We start from the raw sequence: 23767 nt of genomic DNA on the forward strand, positions 1-23767 counted from the left end.
AGAATGGGGGGAGTTGGTGGACACCTTTGACCTATGCCTCTTTCAAGAGACCTGGCTCTTGTCCCCCCTTGTTAGGGCTGGCTTTGCAACATACCATGAAGCTGCATCCCAGGGGCCAAGGGGCAGACCATCGGGCGGGCTTTGCACCTGGGTGGCGGTTCAATTGGGGTGCTCAGTAAAGGTAATACCCACCAAATGCCTAGACATCCTGTGCACCACACTCACATTTGGTGAGGGGCTGGTTTTGGCGGTGCTAAATATTTATTTCCGCCCAGCCCCCATCCAAAAGGCCCTATCTACTCTGGAGGCCCTGGAGGTACTATTAGCTTCTTTCCCCCATTCTTACCATATCATGATTGGGGCAGATTTTAATTGCCATTACGAGCCATTAAGTGGGATCCCTTCTGTCACTTCCGATGAGGATGAAGTTTCCTCTATCCCAGAGTGCACTATGTATACCGCAAAGCACCCTACACTGTTGGCACTCGCCATTAATAAGTTGGTTGTTACCTTTTCCCTAAGAGCCTGTAACGGTAGAGTCTCCCCCGATGTACCAGGTGCCTGTACTTTCAACAGGCCTGGGAAAAGTACAACCTTTGACTATATTCTTGTAGATGTGGGCTTTTGGGCACGCCTTAAAAAATTCACTGTAGTACCTAGGGTCGATAGTGACCACAACTTACTCCAACTTGAACTAGGGCACACTTTGGGGAACTATTCACGAACCGAAGATCCTGTGTCTACACCCCCTCCTAACCTTATACAGACATCGGGAGGTAGGCGAGTTAGGTGAAAGAAGGTCGCACAAGCCCCGAATAAGGTAGCTGACATTTATAACCATGTAGTAGGGGCACTCAAGGCTGTTAGCAAGCTTGGGGAATGTGAATTTGAGTCCTCCCACTTCTTGGCTCTACAGGCCACCCATACCTCATTCTTTAAACTACTAGTTGACTACTTTGTAACATCCCCTAGTGGAAGGGGGAAGCCAGTTATGAATTCTCGCTGGTTTAGCCATAGTTGTAGGGAGGCTAAATCCTCCTTGATTAAGGAGGTGAAACATGGCACTATGATGTCCATCAGAAACACTCGCCTCGCCTACAAAAGTTTAATTTATGCGGCCAAGACAGAATGGGAAGCTGATAACTGGGAGAAAATCAGAGTAGCCCTAGAGGCCCGTGGCTTTAAGTTATTTTAGAACCTGGTCTGTGGTGGCTCGGCCGGCGCCTCTGCCATCGTTCCTAATCTCAGCGAGGAGGTGTGGCTTGCCCACTTTAAGCCCCTCTACGCATTAGACCACCCGAGGGTACTGGCGTCCCTCTGTGTGGCCGTAACAATCCTTGATCCACCTGTCATGTTGGGTAGGGCCTTTGATGGCTATCCCATCACGATCACGGAAACTAAGGCAGCAATTAGGAGTCTGACACCAGGAAAGGCCCCTGGGCTGGATAAAATCCCTGGGGACCTGTATCGGACTGAGGAAGAGGTATGGGCACCCTATATCTGTACTTTTTTTAATGCCATCATGAAGGGTATGGATATGCCACCTACTTGGCTGGGTGCTGAAATTATACCCATATTTAAGAAGGGTTCTCCCCTGGACCCGGTCAATTACCGGCCGATAAGTCTCATTGACGTCCTACAGAAGCTTTTCGCCAGAGTCCTCCTGACCAGGTTACAGTATTGGATGGATGACAATAACATCCTGACCTCTCTGCAGGCCGGGTTCAGGGCGGGGGTGTCGACGATAGACCAGCTTTTTAGACTCCAGCTGGTCTATTGGAAGACTGTTATTCTGGGGGGCGGTAGCTTGTACCTGATATTTGTGGACCTTCGGTCGGCCTTCGACCTGGTCCAGAGGGACAAGCTTTGGGCCATCCTTACCGAGATGGGTGCACCGGCTTATCTCTGCGAGCTCTTATTGCGGCTGCATACAGGCACATACGCAAGGGTGATGTTTGGGAAGGGGGGGCATTGACTTCCCCTTTCCCAGTTGAAAAGGGAGTAAGGCAAGGCTGTGTACTTGCGCCTACTCTCTTTTCCTTATTCCTCAATGGCCTTATTGCTCACCTATTGGGGGTAAACAACCTGGACTCCCCTACAGTAGCTGGCAGGAAAATTCCGGAGCTAATGTTCGCCGACGATACCCTCCTATTGTCTAAAACTCTGGGGGGTATCCAGCGCACATTGGAAGCATTTTCCAGTTTCTGTAAATTGAGGAACTTTGAAATCAACTTTGCCAAAACAAAATATATGGTGTATAATTCGCTAAACTCCCCTCACCCACACCTGGAGGGAATGGCCCTTGATAGAGTCTCAACTTTTGAATATTTGGGGGTTACCCTTAATGACAAAATGAACTGGGGTACACAGATTGCTAAAGCCAATCTGAAACTTGCCCAGTCATCAGGTGGGATCTGAAAAGCCCATAGTGATTCCCCTCTTAAAGTTACGGGACCCCCACTAGAAATTTACATGGTGCAGGCTAGAGGTGGTGCACTCTATGGAGATGAACTCTGGGGCCATGCAACTGTGACCCCTCTCTCCCTCACTGAGAATAGTTTTATTAGACACCTTTTGCGCCTTCCACAGAGCACTCCCCTCGTTCCCCTGAGGCTAGACTTAGGTTTGGCGCCAATACACGAAGTTGTCTCAAATCGTCCCCTGCTATATTGGAGACGGCTTTGGGCGACCCCGGAACTTCAGAGTTATAGGGAAGATTTGCTGGACTTGCTAGCCAGAGGGGGTGCGGGTAGGATCCCTTGGCTGAAGTACATCCACAGCCGCGTACAGAACTTGGGCAGGGGGGACCTGTGGTCCCTCCCAGAGGAGGCTTGTGCTTTGCTTTCTAGAAAAGCCCTGAGTATAGCGCTGAGAGAGCATGACAGGGCTCTTCTATTATCAAACCCGTCCTTGGGGAGGCACACCAACACCTTTCTTGAGATTAAGTCCCTCCCTTCCTTCGAAAGATTCCTAGACCAAATCCAGCCACCCTTGGCTAAAAACCTCTACCTCCAGTTTAGGCACGGCATACTCCCTCTTAGGGAAACTACCAACAAGTGGTCAAAAACTCTAACCCCTGTAAGTTCATGCCCAGGTTGCGAGGCCAGCAGAGAGACATATCTTCACGTTCTGCTCTTCTGCCCCTCTTACTCTAGGGCAAGAACCAAATGGTTATTTCAATGCTGTCGGTCTAGAGGCATAAGGGATTATAGAGAGGCCTTTAGATTCTTTAAATCAGACACGTCCTTTATGTTCGTTCTCGCCACTTCAAAATTTCTTTTGTCAATGTGGTTTAGAAGGTGTGCAATATTAAAGGGTCTAAATGAGTGATAACATGGGCGGCCTCCTTTTATTTATTTTGTTTGGAAGGTTAGACTGTAATTTGCCTTGTGTTAGTGACACCAATGCTTGCTTATGAATTCAGCACTGTGCTTTTAGAAGGATTTTTATCAATTAAAAAAATATTAATTTATTTGTATATAGCATTGTGTTGTATATGATGTGATATTATGTCTTTTATATGGTTCTTAACCGATAATAAAAGCTTTTGACTGACTGACTGGCAATGACAGTTGCTCAGCTGTGCATTGCTTCTAATTGGCTTCAAACTGATCCCCCTGCATTTGAGGTATGGTGGGCTAAAATGTACAATTTGTTTAATTTAGAAATTCGTTTATTTTCAGTGAAGGGTGCTAAAAAAAAGAAGATTGGGCTGAGCATTTGGGGTGCTTTTGTTGATCATACATGAACTTGTGTTATTATTAAACAAGCTGTATTGTTTGAGTATTTACTGTGGAACAATTAAAAAAAAGATAACATCACTGATGACATCTTAAATGAAATCACTCATGACATCACTCATGACATCATCCACGTGACAATCTGATGCACAAACTGATGGTCTAATATAAACTTTGATACACCCATTCTAAAATGCTGACTACTATTTTTGAAACCATGCACAGAAGAATGCCATATACTACATAGCACTCACTATTTCCTAGGTCTACACAAACATCCAGTCACTTATACATGTAGTTACTCACCAATACAGGACTATAATATGCACTCATACATCTGTACATGCAGTCACACTCTGCCACTCATCCTTAGAGTTACTCACACACCTAGTCAGTAAAGCAAAGAATAAATCACATACCCATTTAATAATGTATACAGTTAAACACACCAACTTTGTTATTTTTAGACATACCACATCACTTATTTATACAGATAGTAACACATATTTACTATCTTATACAATTACTGATAGAAGCAGACACTTATTTATACACCCACTCCTCAAACAAGTTAGTCTCACGTATTCTCATTTAAATACTCCAACACTCACATATAGTGGCTTAAAACATATGTAGTTAGTCACAGATACACCACTGAGACATTTATTCACTCGCCAACACACCCATAGACACACTAACTCACCCATACAGCCCTTCCCAGATGCACTTTTTAATCCATATAACCACTGAATCGCCCACTCAGACATCTATGCTCAGACTCATACACCCACCCACCAACAGAGACACTCAGGGACCCATACAGATACTCAGAAAACAAATCAATAACCTATATAGACACTCATGTAGCTATTCAGCAACCCATGCAATTGCTTACTCACCAATGGAGTGACTTTCACACAGTTTAGTCACTAACCCATGCATTCAGTAAGACATGTTCAATCACTCACTTATACAGTCAGTCACCCACCTACGAAATAATTCCTTTAGGCACTTGTAAATGTATTTATTCTTCAATACACCTTGACACATATATATATATATAAAACATATTTGAACATCACAGAAACACACATTCACTGGATGATGTCATGAGTGATGTCATTTGAGATGTCATCAGTGATGTCATCAGTGATGTCACCGACCATGTCATGAGTGATGTAATATGTGACATCATCAGCAGTGCATTGCGGGGGGGGGGCGAGTTATAGTTAGCTCAACTAACCGTAACAGGCGAATTTCTCTGGTTTTACATGGGTCAAATGTTCAACTAACTATAACGTCCATGAAACCTATGTTTTTATTAGTGAATATATATATATATATATATATATATATATATATATATATATATATATATATATATTCACTGAAAAAACCGTAGGTTTCACACCAGTTATAGTTAGCTGGAAATTTTACTGATATAAAACCATTGAAATTCCCACGTTATAGTTAGATGGACTCACTATAACTTGCGCGTGCAATGCACTGCTGATGACATCACATATTACATCACTCATGACATGGTCAGTGACATCACTCATGACATCACTGATGACACCATCCAGTGAATGTGTGTCTTTCTGAAAAATAAATATATTTTATATATGTATATGTAAAAGTTGATGGAAGAATAAATGTTTAAATAAGTGTCTAAATGGATGGTTTTTAAAAATTGATTGGTTAACTGGCTTATTAAGACATCATCAGCAGTGCATTGCACGCGCAAGTTATAGTGAGTCCATCTAACTATAACGTGGGAATTTCAATGGTTTTATATCAGTAAAATTTCCAGCTAACTATAACTGGTGTGAAACCTATGGTTTTTTCAGTGAATTTAATAGGTTTTTTAAATGCTAATTCCTAACTATAACTGGTGTGAAACCTATGGTTTTTTCAGTGAATTTCATAGGTTTTTTAAATGCTAATTCCTTTGTATATCGAGTTTCTAACCTTTTTTTTTTTTTTTACAATTTGCTGTTTTTTTTAAAGTATTCATTTTTTTTTTTATATAATTTTTTTCTTTTGCGCTCTGGGTGCGCGCTCCGGGAAGCTTTCAGCTAAACTCTCCGGTAAGCTTTTCCGTGAGCTCATCTGAAAGCGCACCCAGAGCGCAACTGTCGTTCGTGAAAAAAAATATGAATGAAAAGTTAATAATAATGCAAAACATTTCGTACCATACAAATAAAATTAGTTTTTTTTAATAAGGAAAATGATTATGCATTTCTGTAAAAGTTTGATGACGTCACTTCGGCGCGCAACGTAAGTGCCCTCGGAAGCGCCTACGTTCGCGGCGCATAAACGCAGGCAAAAGCGCCTACGATCGCGCCACGTTTGCGCCCCGGAAGCGCCTACGATCGCGCTGCGTAAATGCACCGGAAGTGCTCCGGAGCGCGCAGCGTAAACGCGTCGGGTCATGTGACCCTAAAATAACACTTTTCATTGGTTGCTAACAGTTTTTTTTTACAATGAATGAAATCCCCACCCATTTCCTTCACTTTTGTGACTGAAAGACCTGCCTTTTTTGCTGTTGCATATTTCTTGGATAATCATGGCTGCCAGACCATCCAGCAGTGAAGATGACTCCAATGATTTCATTGATGAAGAGCCTCCTCATCCGAAGGTCAAAGAGCATTTCATCTGGAAATTTTTTAAGTTTCCAGCAGACCAGAAAAAGGTGAATGCACCAAAAGTAGAGTGCAGGATCTGCATACAGGTCCTGTCACGGGGTAACCCCCCAAAAAAGTACTCTTTTGGCAACTTCACCATGATTCGCCATGTGGAGAGGAGGCACCCCCAGAATTTTGCCCGGGAAAGTGTCAGGGCTCTGGCACAAGAGGTTCCCAGAGATGGGGCCTCTACATCAACAGGAGGAGCAACTTCTTCTGGGAGAGAGCAATCGCAGGAGCAGGTGGCAAACATACAACCTGCATTTAACCATGGGGTCGTCAAATGCAGATACTGCAATCAACTCCTCACCTATGGGGAGCAAAGTGTCCTGCTCATGGTTCGAGCATTGGAGAACCATCGCTGCCCTTCCCACCCCTAATTTTTTTCTTTTCTTTTTGCTCCTGTTGAGCAGTTTCCATTCCCTGTTTTTGTTCCTGTTCAGTTAAAAGAAGAAAACCAAAAGTTCTTTTCAGAACTACCTCCAATTCTCATCAAAGAGCTATATTCCTAAAAAAATGAAGAGTAAGTGAAATATAGTGCATTGATAATTGAAAGGAGAATGAGTAAGAAAGAACAGAAAGGTATGAGAGGTGAAAGGAAGTGAAGTAGGAGGAATGAAAGAAGGTGAGTGTTAGAAAAGAAAGTTATGACACAGTGAATAAACTGGAGGCCTCATTTCTGAAAAGTGACGCATCGCTACGTGAAAACAGCGATGCGTCACTTTTCTGGACGCACTCCTTATGACATTCCAGATATGTCATATTTAATATATGACTAATCAATTCGCAAGGAGTTACAGATATGTCAGTATTTCTGACGTATCTGTAAACACAAAAGTAACGCATTGCTGGAGTGCGTCACAAAAGTGACGCAACTCCAGTAATGTGTCCTTTCACATGGAAAAAGGACCACGTGAAAGGTTTGCTGTGAAGCAGGCGCAAGATTTTGGCGCAACAGCATCCTAAAAGTGACGCACTGCGTCATTATTACCAAGCTTTTTGCAGGGGAACACCCCCTCTGCATGCATTATACCTGACACTATTTTTAAAAAGTGACGCATCTAGGTACATGGGTCACTTTTAAAAAACTCTGCGCCACATTATATCTGCATCAGGTATAATGTATGCAGAGGGGGCATTCCCCCGCAAAAAGCTTGGTAATAACGACGTACTGAAATCTATGAGATTTCTCTGCGTCACTTTTAGGATGCTGTTGCGTCAAAATCTTGCGCCTGCCTTGCGTCACTTTCATGTTTACAGATATGTGAGAAATACTGACGTATCTGTAACTCCTTGCAACATGATTCGTCATACATTAAATATGACACATCTGGAATGTCATAAGGAGTGCGCACAGAAAAGTGACGCATCACACCAGCAGTGTAATACAATGTGCCTCGTTGCACTATATTTAAAGGACGCAACAGCATCCTAAAAGTGACGCAGTGAAATCTCAAACATTTCACTGCGTCGCTATTACAAAGCTTTTTGCGGGGGAACACCCCCTCTGCATGCATTATACCTCACGCAGATATAATGTGGCGCTTGATTTTAAAAAGTGACCCATCTACCTAGATACGTCACTTTTTAAATATAACGCAACGAGGCACATTTTTTTACACCACTGGTGCGATGCGTCACTTTTCTGTGCGCACTCCTTATGACATTCCAAGTAACGCATTGCTGGAGTGCGTCACAAAAGTGACGCAACTCCAGTAATGTGTCCTTTCACATGGAAAAAGCACCATGTGAAAGGTCTTGCGTCAGTCTAACACCTGCTGTAAAGCAGGCGCAAGATTTTGACGCAACAGCATCCTAAAAGTGACGCAGTGAAATCTCAAAGATTTCACTGCGTCGCTATTACAAAGCTTTTTGCGGGAGAACACCCCCTCTGCATGCATTATACCTGACGCTATTTTTAAAAAGTGACGCATCTAGGTACATGGGTCACTTTTTAAAACTCTGCGCCACATTATATCTGCGTCAGGTATAATGTATGCAAAGGGGGCATTCCCCCGCAAAAAGCTTGGTAATAACGACGTACTGAAATCTATAAGATTTCTCTGCGTCACTTTTAGGATGCTGTTGCGTCAAAATCTTGCACCTGCCTCGCATCACTTTTATGTTTACAGATATGTCAGAAATACTGATGTATCTGTAACTCCTTGCAACATGATTCGTCATACATTAAATATGACACATCTGGAATGTCATAAGGAGTGCGCACAGAAAAGTGACGCATCACAACAGCAGTGTAAAAAAATGTGCCTCGTTGCACTATATTTAAAAAGTGACGCATCTAGATAGATGCGTCACTTTTTAAATATTGCATAACAATGCGCATTTTTTTACACCGCTGGTGCGTCACAAAAATTGACGCACAGGAGGCGCAAAACTAGCAGCGCAAGGCCTTCATAAATATGGTCCTGGATTTTCCCCGTGCTTCGCCGGTGCGCGTACCATGCGCTTCCCCCGCGCAAAACGAAAACAAAAATAAAAAATGTAATGCCCCGCAGGACCCTATTTTAGCCCCTACATCAAACCTAGGGGGTCAGAGGGGGTCTACTCTTCCCCCTTATGGTCATTTGCCCCTTTTTTTTTCAAACCCCTTGTGTCTCGATTTTACCGAGACACAAGATGGCGGCCGCTCCAGACTGTTTAGAATGTTTACAGACACCCAAGAGCCAATCAGCTTTCTGCGCGCAAGTCGCGTGTCGCGCCAGGAGCGCACTCCGGTGCGCGCACCGGAGAGCGCCTATAGATATATATATTTTTTTGAACCTAAATTACTCAAAATCCACTGGAGCACATATCTTGAGACATAGCAAAGGCACATCGGGCTACCAGTCCCTACAATTTTGCCAAGTTTGATGGAAATCCATTCAGCCGTTCGAGCTAAAAGTGAAATCGACCGCCCTATGGAAAGTAACATGGGGAAAACGCGTTTTGGGACCCCCATTTTATCTCGGCCCCCGCTTGACGTATCCCCCCCAAACTTTCAAGGAAGAACCGGAGCTTGACGAGGCCATTTTCAGGAAATTTTCAGGCAGATTCGTCAACCGGTGCCAAAGTTATCCCAAATAAAATTTTGAGATTTAACATTGAAAAAAATCCTAACTATAACTACCTACTGGCGACCGCCAGTAGGTAATATATATATATATATATATATATATATATATATATATATATATATATATATATATACAGAGAGAAAGAGAGAGAGAGAGCGATGTCAATTACAGTTAACATGATACTTCTTTTTATTGAACTTAAAGTACTCTATTTGGTGACAAAATAATAAATCACCATGCATTGTCCTTTGCTTGGAAAAGGGAGCGAGAGGAGCTATTCAGGCAGTAGTTAACTTGTGCAATGTTTTACTAGAAACCTGGGTTCAAATCCAACCTTCCCCACTTCACCAAATTGTGTGATCCTAAGCAAATCACTTCACTTCACTCTTCTAATTTTAATAGAGCACCAAATCCGAGAGCACCTTGAAGGCAATCATTTTAGGCTGTGTGCTATGAAAACCTTGCAGTTTAATAGACAATAATGTTACTTTGCATAAAGAAACAATATTGGACATGTAGTGTACGTGACTAACTGACATCCCTTGGTTCACTCATGGAAGTGCTGCAAGGGCTTTGGGGGATGGGAAAAAGTTATTGTTTAAAAGCTAATGCCAATGAAGTGACATAATGTACTAATGTGTAGCACAAGGATTCAACAAATAACCAATTTTTTATTCGATAGCCAAATATTTTATTGGCTCAGTATGTGCTTTGGCTTTTAGAGCTAAACAAAGTCCCTGGCTCTGCTCGGGCTCAGCTCTTACTATGAATTTGCGGGCTTGCTCGCCTTTAACATACATTAACCCTCTCTGAATTCTTTGTCTCTCTATGTATTGTCTCTTTTTCTCTCCATTTACTGCTCCACCCACACATCCTTCTCTCTTCCTCTTTATGTCTGTATTTATTTCTCCCTATGTTTCTTCTTTATTTCTCTGATATTCCTCTCTCTCGGGCTCTCACTCTCTTTCACTCTGTCTCTCTTTCAAGCTGGAAGAGAAATTCCACAATATTATTATAAGAGGTGCTTTCGGCAGAGTAAGGGAGGTCTGCTTTTTGAGCCATCTAAGGAATGACTTATGCCCCCCGTCCACAAATTGAATTCACTGCAAAGCGTTGCCAGTGTAGAGAATAGAGATGTGAGTCAGTTTGATGATATCTGAGCAAATTCATGCCTCCTAGTTGTATGAAATATGATTTACCCTGCCTACTTCCCAGTCTCAAACCAATGATTACACTGCTGTCTGACAGATGGTGCTGCTGTTCTTTTCTAAGTCGATTGACTTGCCTGGTTTCTCGATTGCAAATATTTATCACACTGTTTTATGATCATCAGTCTTACATATCAACTTCTCTCTTAAAAGTCTTGCAAGCATTACAACAGGTAAACACCTGGTGATAGTTCAAAAGAATGGATATCACTTAAATGATTTCCATTAAGATTACGTTTTTGCACACATATAAGAAGAAAAAACAAGGAGAAATTAAAACATTTTGCCTCTTTATGCCTGCTCTGGTAAATCTGGGGCAGCAACATAATCAGCAACATAATCCATGGATGCTGTGTGGGAAAATTCACTGCAACGCCCATGGAATGCCTCCCTGCCCCAGAGTAAGGCCTAGCAGCGACTTGTGATGCTTTGTCTTACTCCATATCTATGAGGCCATGCAAAGCCAACCAGAGAGGCTTTTGCCTCGCCTCACAGATATGATTGAGCGTTAAAAAAATTGATGCTCTGATGGCGCAAGCCTCTCATAAATAAGCCCCTCAGTGTCTCATTCATGGCATTTTGGCCTATGACAAAACAGCAAGACACCTTGCTGGGGTGCCCTACGCCAGAGTGAAAGGGTAGGAATGCACCATATTTAAGCAATACGGTGCATTCCTGTCCTTTCTGCATGGAAAAAACAGGGCAACCTGATTTGCACTTTGCTGCTTGTGCAATGAAAGCGCCAAAATGATTTTGCTCGATTCCACATGCCCCAGCAAGATATTTCTCTTGGGGGAAAAATGGTGGTTGCAGACTGCTAACTCAGGTATTGCTCATAAATAGTTTTGTACAAGTTAAATAATTCAACAAAGAAATAGGGAAACCTAAATCACCACTGTTTGGTTCGAGACAAAAAAGTAACAAAGCGGTTTTGCCGCTAACCTTGTTCCATTTCTCAAATTTGAAAAGCGTAGGACGTGCATTGTCCCACTTGTTGGTGTAAAAAGGAAATAGTGCATTTGACGTATTTTTTCTGCAGCAGTGCAACATTTATTGAATGTTGGCTATTTGAAGTAAAACATTCTCATTCTTTCCAACACACGTGTATACATATCTCTCATAGCCTTCCCCGCGGGAAAGAAGATGCTATAAAACTTAATTGCATCTTATAATAACTAATTATAATGCAATCTAACGTCAAACACATCTAGCTCCCTTCTCAGAGGTTCCTTCACAGAATCATAACTGTACAAGTTCCTAAGCCATTAGCTAACACCTGTTTTATATGCTATACTATTAGAGGTAAATCAAAAGAAATGTCTCTATAAAGTTTAATCATTGTTAACCATATTTTCAGATCACCTATCTCATGAAATCTATGGGTGTTTATTACACTTGGCCAGAAATTCGGTTTAATAAACAGCTTGATAAATGTATGTAAGAGGATGGTTATTTTAGACATTTTGGAGGCCTATTCACAAAAGTAGCTTTGGTCTTGAATGTGGGAAGAAACCGGAAAATACCTCTTATATTTATGCAAGTAACTCACATAGGGATTCCTGGTGAACCTAAATGCATTACTGCAGATGTTCTACCAGGAGTGCAAAGAAATCTGCAGTAGTAAACCCCACTCAAGGGTGGAAATTGGGAGTTCCAGTGTGTGGTTTTGGAAACGCCCAAAAATATTTTGATCTGTGGGTATTCCCAAACTACCCTATGAATGTTTCCAACTTAGAAATGGCCTGAGTTTTACTCCAGCCGAAGGTTGGAAGACCTCCCCTTCCATCAAGGGTAGGGGCATGGCTCTTCCCCCAATGTGCTAGGGGTAAAAGGAAAGCTTACTCCACAGTGAAAATATTTCCATGTGGAACATACAAGGAGAAACCATATATTTGAAAATTATGCTCCCATTCCTCTGTGTGGATTTCTATGCTATGTAGAATTCGGCACAGCAGAAATAGGTACCCTCATAAATTGTAACGTCATTCTAAGTAACATACCTGGAAATCTGTGCCTACTGTATACCAAAAAAACATAAAGGTATATTCTGGTAGAAAACTAACTCTATGCCCATACTTTTTTATCAGTGAATAAGACCCATTTGAACTGAAACTTTCAAAGTAACCACTATACTGGATCATCTGCGGAAGTAGGTGAATTACTGCTACACTGTCACACACATTGCATTTTAAAGAATGTTTAAAACATCCAGAGAGTCACATAAAGTAATCTATAACAGTCTGATACATATATGACAAGGTCAGCTGGGAACCTCACTCCTTCTACCTGTTTTTAAAATACGTTCTTTTGTGCACTGCGTCGTAGTTTTAATGTTTTCTAGCAACATAATTACTTTCGGACCAGCTACTCAGTAAAGGCAACTGCGGGGGTGTAAAACTGTGCTTTTCCTGTGCTTGTATTAAGAGTGTCACATGGGATTCGTAAAGCATACCGCATTTTTTGTTGTGTGCCTGTAGTACCTTCTGCGTCTGCTCCTCGATCCACCACAGCATTTAATGATTTTGTGGAGGGAGCGCTGATGCAACATTTCCCCCTCACTTCAGGTGGGACAATCAAGGCCGCCATTTTGGTGTAAGAGACGGTCTAGTCTCTCTCCACAGCACCCATTAGCAGGCCATAAAATGGAGGTACCGTCGCGCAGCTGACACGCGCAGCAGGCTCACCAAAGACAAGCCCGTCTGCGCCCATCCGCACCGACATGCGACCAGCGCCAGCCAATGATCTGCATGCATTGAACTCTAATACACATTGTGAACATTATATTGAAGTTGACAAAATCAATGGCCCGATTACATGCCGTGAATGTAAGTTTCAGATACCATTCTATGAGTCCGCCAAAATAAAAGGAGGAGTGAATGGATTCGGCTACCACGTGAGTGTCAGGGGGGGCTTAATTAACTCACGGTCCTCGGGTCAACACGCCTTTGATGTTAAGGAATAGATTGTGGACAATGATTTTGATTTCCTTTGTGTTACAGAATCCTGGCTAAATGAAGATTCTAACCCAGATATTGCGAAGCGTTACCACCAAAATTTACAATCTCTAGGAAAGATAGAGAGGGAGGTAGGGGGGAGGAGTAGCCATTTTACACAGAGACACCTTACAATGGAAAATCTTCACTTTACCAGGGAGTAGAGGAGCAGATCATATGGGTTTCCGCTGTGCTAGCAATAACTCTTTTTCCTTTTCCGGGGCTTTACTATATCGTCCCCAAGGCAATAGTAAGGCATTCCTGGATTCACCGGGAGAAGCTCTCATCGAAGCCATGCTTAGATATTCAAACTTTACATTATTGGGCGATGTTAACTTGCACCTGGAAAGTAATGATAGTCCAGGGGTTACATCTTTCTTGGAAACGGTCAATTTGCTGGGCATAAAACGAACGGTACAGGGACCAACACACAGAGCAGGACACCTTGGATGCAGTGTGCACCAACTTTAGTTCGCTCCAGACAGGCAATCCAATTCCGCAGGTCTGGTCCATTCACTATTTTATTCCGTTAGCTTTTCTAATTCCTACCAGGACATTGTAGGGATATTGAATGATGTAGGGGCCCCAAGGAGGCAATGGCATCGTTTAGCCATAAATCCCTCTCTGCCTATAATCGCCCAAGACTAGGCCCCCACACTCACGGGAGAACCCGGAGAGGATTCTCGCCGGTTTCATAATTGGATCTTGTCTATAGGGGAAGAATGAACCCCGACGGAGCACACGGCTAGACAGAGTAAAAGAAAAATTCATAACAACCTTTGGTTCTCAAAAGAGCTGGATGGACTTCATCTGCAGTCTAAACAGTTGGAACGAAGATGGAGAAAGGGCTATGATGTTCTCAACTTTTAGGAAACGCTATCATTTAGCCATTAGGTCAGCGAAAAAAGAATATTTGCTAAAATAATTTTAGCAAAGCATAATCAAAAAGAAATGTTCACAATTGTAAAATCTTTTACTGATCCCAAAGGTCTACATGTGGAAATCCCCCCTTCAGAGTCATCAAAGATCTTCCGTTCCCGTCAATTCGGTTTTCGACCAAAACATTCAACTGAGACTGCGTTACTTGAGATATCAGATACCATTAAATTTATAACGGATAATGGCAAGAAGGAAGTCCTGATCCTTTTAGACTTGTCTGCCACTTTTGATTATATTTCACATAACATCTTGTTAGCCAAACTGAGATGTTGTGGCATATCCGATTCCGCATTGGCATGGATTACTTTCCTGTCAAATAGGAAGCAGGTGATCTCGTTAGGATCTTTCCTTTCACCTGCACGGACTGTGTCCACTGGTGTGCCTCAGGGGCGTCACTCAGTCTACTTTTGTTCAATATATATATGGCCCCTCTCATTTCGTTGAATTGGTCCTATGGGATTGAAACCGCGTCATACGCAGACGATACTCAGTTAATTTGTCCCTGGATAAGAACTCCACTGATGCGGAAGAAAACTTCAAATCTTGTTTTGCAGCAGTTATAAAGTGGATGAAAGATAATCATCTTTGCTGTAATACCGATAAAACTGAGATCTTACCTATTGGTAAAAATAATTGTTTTCAACCAAAAGACTGGTGGCCTGACGACATCACAGCCCCTCCATCGTCGGTGGAGGAAGCAAAAGATCTGGGTGTTTGATTTGACTCTTCTCTTTCATTTAAGCCCCATGTACTGAAGACAACTGGGACCTGCTTTGGGCTTATAAAAACGTTAAGAAAGTTCTTTAATCTGATCCCACTAGCCGCCTAGCAATCAGTGGCAGTGCCTCTCATACTATCCAGGCTGGACTACTGTAATAGCCTCCTCGTAGGAATTAATAAAACTATCCTTAGGAAAATACAGGTAGTCCAGCACGCAGCAGCCAGATTGGTCCTAGGGCTCCCGTGCAGAGCATCGGGCTGGGCCACCCTGAAGACCCTCCACTGGCTTCTAGTTCATAAAAGAATTTTGTACAAACTACTACTGACGACAAATGGGCCCAATGTATCTCTCAGCACGATTAAAGCCTTACATTACAGCAAAAACACTAAGATCTAGTGCTGCAAGCTTTCTTAAAGTGCCAAGCTTTAAATTAGTAACCAGGGGTGGGAAATCAGCCACTGTACTGGGAGCAAAGGCCTGAAACTGCATACCAAAGGAACTTAGAGTAATCCAACAGGTAGGGCAGTTCAAAAAGGCATTAAAGACTTGATCTTTGGGATGTCTGATGCTTGTTGTTTAAACCTAATATAGGTCCCATTCCATGTAATCTGATCTTTGTCATTTTCAGCGTCAGGAGACTCTATTAGGAGTGACAGTTGCACTATATAAGCAGCACTTTTAATTTCATTTAATATATTGTACAAAGTCTTAATTAATTACTATTCACATTTAACAGAATTCATTGGATAATATCAATATTCTCACTTAGTACTTTTGATGCAGATTGCATTAAAGTACTTCAAGATACTCCATCAATCAACTATTAATCAAAAGACATCAACTCATCCATAAAAAGATTATTAATTGACATATCAGATTAATCCAACTTCAGTTGTGTTGGTTTGATCTGCCAAAATTGGTGCTTTTCATAAAGATGAAGTAGCCTGCCAAGTTAAGTAATTACAGATCATAGTCCACACATATTTCTCATGCTCTAGAATAAGGTGACTAAGTCCTGTTGTTGTATTGAGGAGTGCCTTTTATCAATTATTGGACATTTCACAAAATACAAAACTTAGCCCTGGAGAAGCTGCTTATGTTGAATCTGCGAAAACATATTTTGACTAAGTTGTGTAACTACACGATGATCATTTCATAGCCTCAAATTTTGAATCGCCGGTCAGTCCCAGTTTGTGCTGTTGAAGGAGATCTGACTTCCAGGGAACCAGCTGACTGACCCTTAAATTTCAGATTCCAGTGTGAACTTTCCACTGGGATGAACCTTTGTCCTGCATTCGACTGGCAATCCATCGTGATCAGCTTTAACTTTTGTCTTTGATCTGGTCTTGAGCAACCAGGTGACATCAGATGGTGCTTTGTGATTTTAGTGCTATTTTTATTCCAATTTTAAAATTCATGTTTCCGTTTTTTTGGGGGGGATATTTTTTATTTTTATGCTATTTTATTTGGTAAAACATTCTCTTTTTTTCTAAAGTGATTTGGTATTGTTCTTGTTTTCATTTTAATAATGTTTGAGTGCTGTATAAATACTTGATACATTGCCTGTATATTAAGCCTGGCTGCTTTGTGCCAAGCTAGTAGACGGTTAGCACAGGTTTATCTAGTGGCGAAAGTGATTGACCCTTACAAGGATTTATGTTAATATTTGAGATCTGTTTTCACCCCCTCAACTTATACTCCATTACCCTACACGGTGTATCAGCAGCATATCAGTAACCTTAGGGAGCCAGCTTTCCATAATTAGAAATTGTGACCAGTTAACATTAGGCCAAATCACATTAGTTCACTCAATTGTAGATTTAAATGTGTCTTATTGGAGATGTTATTAATAATTTAAAATCAGTATATGTACTTTAATTGTCGGGTGGAACATATGAGGGGTAGTTTTGTCTTTAAAAAATTTATTTGTCAATCTAGTCATTTGTATGGGTGAGAGATGGTGTAAAAAGCAGCGGTGTCGGCACAGGTAAGCGTGGTGGGGCGGGGGGAATCCGACAGATGACAGAATAGGTATCATTTATCCATTTAAATATTCCTATTCCGTTATCTGTTGACTTCCCACCTTCCACCTCGCACCTGTGCCGGCCGCCGCTGGTAAAAAACATTCCTACAAATGTACATGAATAACACTGGAAGGCAATCAAGTAACAGAGCACTGAGGAGTTCCTAAATCTCATTTGTAGGATCATGAATTTTAAATCCAAGAGTTGCCAAACCAGCCACGGCTCTTGTAGGTAATGCCAGGTGGGGGGATTTCTACAGATGATGACGGAAAATGAAATAAATAATGAATTTTCCCTTGTCGTCTGTTGAAATCCTCCTCCCTCCCCGGTCCCCACCCGGCCCCACTGCCCACCGCTCTTACCTGAACAAGCTGCGGCTGGGCCAAACCGTGTCTTAAAAGCACCTTTCATTTATTGCAATATTTCAATGTCCATGAATGAGGCAAATGCTTGATACTTCGTTATTTCAGAAGGTAACTGTCAAAATGACCATGATGCATTTTGGCATTTTAAAAAGGTAACTACTATGTAAATAAATTACAAAATGTTTTTGTTCCTTATAGAAAATCCGAGCCTGGTCACCCATGTGCCAGTTGGCGTCAGAGTTCTTGATATCAACGATAACCCCCCGGAATTGGCCGATGAATATGATGTGGTTGCCTGTGAAAATGCTAAACACGGCCAAGTAAGTGGCGACTTTAAAACATCCATTCGCTGTATTGTATTGTAATGGTACACTTGTCTTTCTTTACAATGCTGTCAATATAATTGTAATGTAAATATCAAATGAATCTCACATACATGATTACTTAGTACTTCAATGTTGTTCTCAAATTTTACCAAATAATGTATGTGCCTGCCATGACTCCAGTTGTGTATTATTTTAGGGACATTTTTTAAAACTTGAAAAACAAGCAATGAGTAACTAAAACAAGCCTGTGTGCAAATCTGTATTATGTTTTTGCACATAAGAGAAAAAAATATCTGTCTTGAACATGCACATTCTTTCAGAGCTATAGAATATATCAATTATTTCCTTCTAATTTGTTCAGCTTTTTCAATGATTTAATGACTGCTAGTGTAACATAAAAATGGCCTGAGTTTTTGTTAGGTTAGAAGTCCGTTTTACAGAGTACCACTCTCACTGTTATTGATAGTGTTAACGCTAAGCATGATGAAGACTGCAGCTCATTTAAGGTGCTGGCCCCCACAAATCATCTTACCTCCTTCCTCACTCACCCTTAACAGATATTCTGAGATTGCTTTCTCCAACTCCACATTGCTGTTTCATCAAGATTGACTGAAAGGTCATACATGGAAGAAATGATTGCCACACTATTTTAAGGCCGAGTTATTTTATGGTAACTTCGTGCTGACCATTAATTACTATGAACGCTTGTAGTCTTAATTTGTGACTGCGGTTGCAGGTCAGATGGGCCCATTTATTTTTCCTCATCAGACTCTTACAGAGAGCAAGGGAGGAAAACACAAAATGAAGAAAGAAGTAGGAAGAGAAAGACGGAAACACAGTGACAGCGGGAGAAAGCAGGAATAAAAAGGACCCTAAAAAATGAGATAAAGGTACCAGTGTGTCTAGAGGTTACTCAAAGATGCTTAAGGTGAAATCAATACTCTGCAGCCTTGGTATGCGGCACCTCTGACGTTTGTAGCACTGGCCATGGGAATCTGAGCAAAACTGTGGGCAGTGGCACTTATTGCTTTACAAACGAAGCACCGCCTGTGCGTGTGTTGGCAGTAAATGTATCTTCTAGTTGGCCGAGGATGATGGCTGGCAGGACTGATGTGCTCATTCTTTGCAAATATAAACAGTCTGCTGGCAGCAGCAACACTAAAAACAATCAAGTACAAAACGTTAGTATATAAGAAGGCTTTTGCCTGGAAATTTCAAACACAAACATTAAAAGGTGCTCACAGTCATATGACGGTATTTTTGTGAAAATATGATGTGCATACGGTTTGCAGGTGGTCCCTGACCCCAAAATGGAGGGAAAAGTTTATTTCAAGTAACGTAGGGTCTGGCGTATTAAACATCACATTAAACGAACAGTGGTTCTGCCACAACACACTTCACACAATTAATTTTTCTGTTCCCCCAAAAACCGTGGGATCACAATGAATGCCCATCAAACAATTTGTCTAAACACATATTCCATCAAAAGATTTTTACAAACTAATCATAATATTGACATCAAATTTATAGTTTATATGTTCCAAAAAATCATGTTTCTTCAAAAACACGACATATCATATATAAATTCAGAAAAACACACAGGGCATATACACTAATAAAAAAACATAGACAAAGAGACATGAATTGTATGTCTATCACCACCTATTACAATACATACATGAATATTTACATTACAAAAAATTACATATAAATAGAGCGTGACACCATAATGTCTCAAAGTGAAATAAGGGTATATTCCTTGTTGGCTGTAATGGTCAGGATGGACTAACGCTTCTTTAAATGAGCATTGACGTTTTGACCCTTCAAGTATCGTGAAAATTGATAAACATCTAATTGGGTCTTCCTCAGGAAGAAAGAAAACAAATATAGCCTGTGTATAGCCTTTGGGGTAAGTCTGGGGATTCCTCAAGTAGAGAAGACTTCTTAGTGGGGCTCATTAGTAGCTCACAACAGAGTAGAAACCAATCTTTAAAACGGGATGGGTGGGCAAACTGTGCTCCTGCACCACCTCTGGCGTCAAGCTTGCTGAGAGATCTAGTGATTCAGCAAAACAATAATGAGGGGCAGTCTGCCTCCTTCATTAGGTCCATTCGACTCGAGAAGACGCGCTGTGGTTACGCTTCGTGCGAGCCAGTTTTTCGAGAATCCTTGGATGTACTCGAAACGGGGATCCGATGTTACAACCCCCATAAAGACTAGGCGAGGCGACTCCGCACATGGCTGATGGAGAGGTTTTCCAATTTATTTGCTAATTTTGCCATATAATTGGACCTACTAATGAGCCCCACTAAGAGGTCTGCTCTACTTGTGGAATCCCCAGAGGGACCTGATGTGTTTCGGTTTAGATGCCCGTACATAGGTTTACTGAATCGTGTCCTTATATAGGCACAATTCGCATTGCCCTTATTTAGGCATAGAATCCCAGTCCTTATTTAGGCATTTGCCATGCAATTCAAATACAGGCATGGTCACCTACATCCGTCCATCCCACGTCACAATGAGTTCTTAGAAACCAGACCCTTAAGCCATTGGGACATTCCATGCTTGGATTATTGATTTCTCCAATAACTCATTTATTATGCAAGAACCGTTATACCCTAAGGGTTCATTCATGACGTCTTCCTATTGCCCTCAATTTTTTTGACCCTTATTTTGTTGGCTATAGGATTCTGGGCACTTTACTACTTCGGATCACTGATAAAGTGCATATGCTCTCTGTATAAATTATGGTATGATTGGTCATTCATGATTGGCATATTTGATTTACTGGTCAGTCCCTAGTAAAGTGCACTGTGTGTGCCAGGGGATGTAAAATAAATGCTACCAGTGAGCTTGCAGCACTGGTTGTGCGATCCACAGGAGTAGCCCTGTAAATGTGTCTCAGACAAGCCAATGTAGTGTCTGTGAGTGCAGTTGCGAACTGCCTTGGTGTCCTGAGAAGTGCACCCACTTTCCATGCCCAAACCTTCTCTTTCCTTCCATGTAAGGCACCCTTAAGGTAGGCCCAAGGTACCCCCATGGGCAGGGTGCAGTGTATGTAAACTGTAGGACATGTACTGGTGTGTGTAACATGTCCTGATAGTGAAATACTGTGCATTTCGTTTTTCACTATTGAAAGGCTGTTTGTCCCATAGGCGTATCATTGGGGTTGTTAACATTTTAAATGTGTAGCTTTCAACAGCAGCAAGATAGAAAAATGGAGTTTACGTTCTCTAAATTCAGTATTTAATAAACACACCTTTCGGTAAAGGTGGTTTTTAAATTCTGTGTTTGATAATGCCACTTTTAGAAAGTGGTACAAAAGGGGGTGGTGATGGACGGAGCATCTGAACCAATCAAACACTCACACCCAGTCAAGAGATCTGGGTTTAATCCATCACCGTTCTTTAGCCCACTTTGCCACCCCAGTTCAGACATGGCCATATGCAAATCAGTTTGACCCTGTTCCTCATGGGAAAAGTCCGCCCGAACTGCCATGCCATGCCGTCCCTGGACCGTAAACAAGCTTCCGAGGGCATTTACTTACTTTACCATTCTGTGTGCCTCTTGCTGTTTGTGTATTCAGCATCTGGTATTTGAGTGACAGGAGCTGTGGATGCGCATTCACTCTAGACAGGGGGGTTGAGGTGTGCCCTGCTTTGCCTGGTTGACTCATCACTGGGCTGAATAGCCCTGGTCTGCATTTAGAGAGTGGGAGGAGTTTCGCTAGCACCTGAATAGGCTCTGTCTCCATTTTCTCAATGCTGGTCATGATGCACCAGGTAGGACGGGACTGGTTTGGACTTGGTTCATAGACCCTTACTGCAAAGAGAAGAATGACAAAATGGTGTACAAGTATTGCACCCAAACGCCAGGACTTTAGATTACTTCAAGGAACAAGAGGACCCTGCCAAGAAGAAGAGTGGAAGGACTGTGTGAAGGAGTGCTGCCTTTTCTGAGTAAGGGGTGGGTAGGATTGCAGTTGCTGCTTCTGTCTATGGTGGAGGAAAAGCACTGACTCTTTTTGCCCTGCTGTGATATCCTGCTTGCGAAAAAATCTCCAAGGGCTTGTGTGTACTGGCCTCCTGTTGGAAATCTCAGAGACATAAAAGATTTCACGAAAGATCCTTGCTGGATCCTAAAGCGTACTGCCTGGGAGGAGACCCGGAAGAGCTGTGTGAGGAGCAGTGCACATTCCTGCCCATTCCCTGCCATACAGTGTAGCAAGGTGACTTGCTGTACTGCGCTGTGTAACTTCTACATAAATATGGCCTTAAACACTTATATAAAACCAACACCTTTTCATATTTTGAGATTAATTTTGACTCCTTGGGTTCCTGGGTACATAACATTTCACAATGTGGGTTAAAGCTATTTAGATCAGTTAGTTCCCTTTCTAGCCTGCTATATCCATCTGGGGGAGATTACTTTCCCTGCTTTTGTATATTTACAAAACACAGTATGTGCCTGTGGCAATGTACAGAGCTGAGATCTAGGGCATCACTAACTGTGCAGCTATTCAGGTGGAGGAACACCAATTCTGCAGAAAGGTTCTGTCAGTCCCGCAGTTTACCTCCCACTTTATATGTCATGAGGAACTGGGCATGAGCTATATAGTGGATCAGAGCCAGCCCACTAGTTTTGTGATTATCTATGTCGAGAACCAATCAGGCACCTCTAAATCAAGCTATTTTTAAAGATTTCTTAGCGTGTGACAAGGGCTTTAAAATCCCATGGCTAGAATACGTGCAAAAAACCTTCCACAGGATAAGGCTCTTGCACTTCTTCATTGAGCCCTGTTCTAGTGGGAGAGTCGGTAAAAAGTCAGTGAAAGCACCAGCGCTAAACCATGCTCACTCACAAAGGCTCATCCAGAAAGCAAAAGAAAAGCTCTCAATTTTGGCTTATTTAGAAAGTAAAACAGACAACGTTTGGTGCAATATTTGTGTAACAAATGTGAACATAGGGAAAGATCCTGTGGACATTGGGAAAGATCCCTATTAATTCACATAAGGGCTGATACTGATGCCTTTTTACTCAGTTTTTCTGTGGATTATCAGATGAATATTAGTGCCTACCGTTCTCCCTGCGATGGAAGATCCTTCCAAACAGTGGTGCACTTCTTTATCTTTTGCACATTTTACATAAAATACATGACACAATTTATAATTCCATTTATTAAGGCACGCAATTTTAGGCAGTGGAGACCAGACTTATGCTTCCTCTAACAATTGGCGGATGTTGAATGTTGTTTTTGTGTAGCATCCTTCCTGGGACTAGGGGTTCAGTCATGTAGCACTATACACGTTGAGTGACTTCTATTGACCATCTTCTTGATTTGAATGTTGCACATAAACTTTCTTTTAACTTTATGACCTTTGGATTGTTTTATGATTCTATATTCACTGTTATTTCGCATGATTTATCTTTGGTTTTAATTGGACATATGCTTTTGCACCCGAATAAAGGAATTTCTGAGCTCATGGCGATTACCCATCATTTGAAATAATGAGATTGGCACAACTTACCTTCGTCATCATCATTTTTTTCACATTCCCCTACCTCTATTTCTCCCTTCTTTTCTCAAATTTCCAACTCATTTCAATCTTCACAACAGCACCATAACATGTTTAGCTTTTTGCTGAAGGTCACCTCCAGCTCGCTGCCAGATGATGTACATCAATGCTGCA

The 23767-nt window shown here is 41.8% G+C and overlaps 1 protein-coding gene across 1 annotated transcript in view; it reads left to right on the top strand.

Moving 5' to 3' along the window:
* The window catches only part of CDH18 (cadherin 18), a 2230955-nt gene that overhangs the window by 1783390 nt on the left and 423798 nt on the right, over positions 1 to 23767 (top strand). Inside the window, exon 12 of the mRNA XM_086965396.1 lies at positions 17950 to 18071. Coding sequence (XP_086821522.1) covers positions 17950 to 18071 — 122 coding nt within the window. The remainder of the gene's footprint in view (positions 1 to 17949; positions 18072 to 23767) is intronic.

Source organism: Lissotriton vulgaris, chromosome 4_1, assembly GCF_964263255.1.
Source record: "Lissotriton vulgaris chromosome 4_1, aLisVul1.2, whole genome shotgun sequence".
Taxonomy (NCBI): Eukaryota; Metazoa; Chordata; class Amphibia; order Caudata; family Salamandridae; genus Lissotriton; species Lissotriton vulgaris.